Here is a 2,997-nt window from a genome sequence, read left to right as displayed (position 1 = left end):
TCCAGCCTGTCATTTGTCATCAAATGCTGCATTCTGATTGGCCCTGACTGTCCAAAATCCGTACGTGGAAAAATAATCATTATGATATGTGAAAAATCATGTGAATTCGAGCAATTAACGCTATTGCGAAGGATATTGGCATGTCTGCCAGGTACAAGAGTGAAGTTATGGGGGTAAAAGTTTGAAACAATGTTAGACTCATATCGTAGTTGACTTTAAGCATGTCAATGTTCTATTCCGAAATACAAAAAATCCAGGGTAGCTGAATTGACATGGAATGTCCCATGTAAGATCGAAAAATCGAATTTTCCATGGAATTTTTTTCTTTTTCTCATCTCCATATGGCTATCCCATTTTGAAATACTCCGGAAAAGTTGAGTAATCCCGGCTGGGCGAATCGGAATTTTTTCTCTCTAAATTTTAATTCTATTTGTGAAGCGAATTTTTTTCTCTAAATTCTAATTCTGTTAGAATTCTTTAATGCCTAAAGGAGGTTAGGCGGTGTATGAGGTGAATTTGAGAGTGAATTTCTGTGGTTCCCAGTAGCTTAGTCGGTAAGAGTGCCCGGCGCGTATCTGGGAGACCCGGGTTCGATTCCCGGCTGGGTGAAGCGGAAATTTTTTCTCTCTAAATTCTAATTCTCTCAGAATTTATTTTTTATTTCATTTTTTTCAACTTTATCATCCATCGAAGAAAAAAAAATTGTTCGATTTTCGAATTGCCCCTGCGAAACAGAGGGACTAAAATAACGAAAAACTTAAAAAATGGCTTAGTAGTCATCTTCGTGGTACTGTTGTATTTTTAGTCTCAAAGTATATAAAAAAACGAAAAAAAATTCTTTTTATTTATTAAAATCGGCCACTTTGTTCGTAAGATATGATTTTTCAAAATTGGAGCTTTTGTTGTTTGTCCTGGCCAAACAATTAATGTTAAAGGAGTGAAAATTTAGAGAAAGTATGTCCTCATGTAGTACTTGACTGGGAGCATGCTAATTCAGGATTCTGAGAACCAAAAAAATCCAGAGTGGCTGAGTTGACATGGAATGTCCCATATGAGAATTTTTTTTTCTCAGTATATTGATAATGTTGAGTAAGTGAGATTTTTTTTTTGGATATAAATAATTGTCCCTTTCCATTCTTCATGAAAATAAATCCACCCCTTTAATAGAATAAAGCTTTCGTTTATTACAGTGGAAATTCACATCAGTACTGCAGGTCTGATAATAAGGTGTAGATAGAAAACGTCATTCAACTTCGGGCAAAAAGGATGCTTTTGATACGTTTCGGATGCACCTGAACTTCAGATACAGTCGACACGCATTGAATTCGACACTTTCCCCCAAAACGGCAAAACCATATAATTATGAACTCTGTCGAACCAATTCTTAAATATTTTCCGATGAGTAATTACGATAAAAACTTGATCTTATATTACAACACCATGAAAAAATTTAAACAACGAAAATAAAATTTTGATAAAACGCTCTTCATTCCGTCTAGATTCTCGATAATCTCAAAGGCTTTTGTAGATTCCAGCGTTGAACATTTCCTGCCACTTTCGACCGTTAGGATATTCATAGTCCACTAATGTTTGTTTTTTTAATTCTGTGGAGTATCCAGTAGTTTTTGGTGCCATATAATGAGCATTTTTAACAATCGTAGGATTCACAAAATGATCGTGCTGCTGATCAACATATTCAATTATTCTTCTATCAGTTGTTCCACTTAAACTTATAAAATCCCACATTTGCAGGTGCTGAACCATCTCACAAAGACCCACGCCGCCAGCATGAGGGCAAACAGGAATTCCCAACTTATGTGCCATTAGATACACACTTAGAATTTCGTTTACGCCGCCAATTCTTGCTGAATCGATTTGGCAAAAGTCAATCGCCTTCATTTGGAAGAATTGTTTGAAGATTATTCTATTTGCGCATGCTTCGCCAGTGGCGACACCTATACCTAATGGACGGAGAGCATCAGCTATCCTCAGATGACCCAAAATATCGTCTGGAGAAGTCGGTTCTTCGATCCAGTAGGGTTTAAAATCTTCGAGCTTCTTCATCCACTCGATTGCCTCCTCAATTTCCCAGATTTGGTTGGCATCTACCATTAATTTATTTTGTTCGCCAATTTCCTGACGGATAAGGCGTAGTCGGCGAATGTCATCATCAATATCGTGACCTACTTTGACTTTGAAGTGAGTAAAGCCGAGAGCGAGATACTTTTTGCAGAGCTTACGAACTTTTTCGTCAGTGTAGCCCAACCAACCGATTTGGGTTGTGTAGGCGGGGAGACCAGTTTTGAGAAGGTGATCTTCTCGAACGGCTTTTGAGGATTGTCTCTCTTTCAGAAGTGAAAGAGCTTCTTCCTTTGTTATCACGTCCGAACTGAAAGGAAAAGATTTTTATTAGTAATCAAATCGAAATACTCGAATCAAACATAATCGTATTTCTCATCACGAAACTGACCGAAGCTGTTCGGGAGCGTTTTGGACTCAGTATTATTTATTATCTGCTCTTCGCGATAAATCTCTATTGGACTTAGATAAAATTGCGCCTGATGAACTAACGGATCTGAAAATATTGAAAGAAATTCTCAATAATCGATTTGGGGAACAGAAATTTTACCGCGTTTACCATCAGAGATTCCGGGCTAAGTTGAAACTAGGTGCAGTCAACTTGGAAGAGGTCAAATTCACTCCACCTATTTCAAATTTCTGCTACTGTACGATTTCCTCTGATCCAAAATCGAATTTACATCTATTAGTGTATGGAACAATTACTGGTCATTCTTAGTTTTGAGGCTTTCGCGGCCATTATTAATGACTTGATTGGCTTCCGGATGGATGCCGCGTTGAGTTTCAGCATTGCGCCGACGTTTCGCAAACATTGCAGTCTGCATCTTCAGGGCTATGAGCTCCGATTCTGAGCTCCGATGTGTGGGGGCAGTCCTTATATACCTTCCCTTGTGGTGGTGGGAGAAGGGGAAGGGGGGG

At 38.4% G+C, this 2,997-nt stretch overlaps 1 protein-coding gene across 1 annotated transcript in view; it reads right to left on the bottom strand.

Annotated features, from left to right (window-relative positions):
- Positions 1-1,159: 1,159 nt before the first annotated feature.
- Positions 1,160-2,997, bottom strand: part of LOC107045609 (mitochondrial enolase superfamily member 1) — a gene marked incomplete at its 5' end in the record, with an annotated part of 21,207 nt that continues 19,369 nt past the window's right edge. The window contains 1 exon segment of the mRNA XM_015267933.1: positions 1,160-2,389. Coding sequence (XP_015123419.1) covers positions 1,513-2,389 — 877 coding nt within the window.

Source organism: Diachasma alloeum, unplaced genomic scaffold, assembly GCF_001412515.2.
Source record: "Diachasma alloeum isolate Michigan unplaced genomic scaffold, Dall2.0 Dall_scaffold_01025, whole genome shotgun sequence".
Classification (NCBI taxonomy): Eukaryota; Metazoa; Arthropoda; class Insecta; order Hymenoptera; family Braconidae; genus Diachasma; species Diachasma alloeum.
This window is presented reverse-complemented; position numbering and strand designations above follow the sequence as displayed.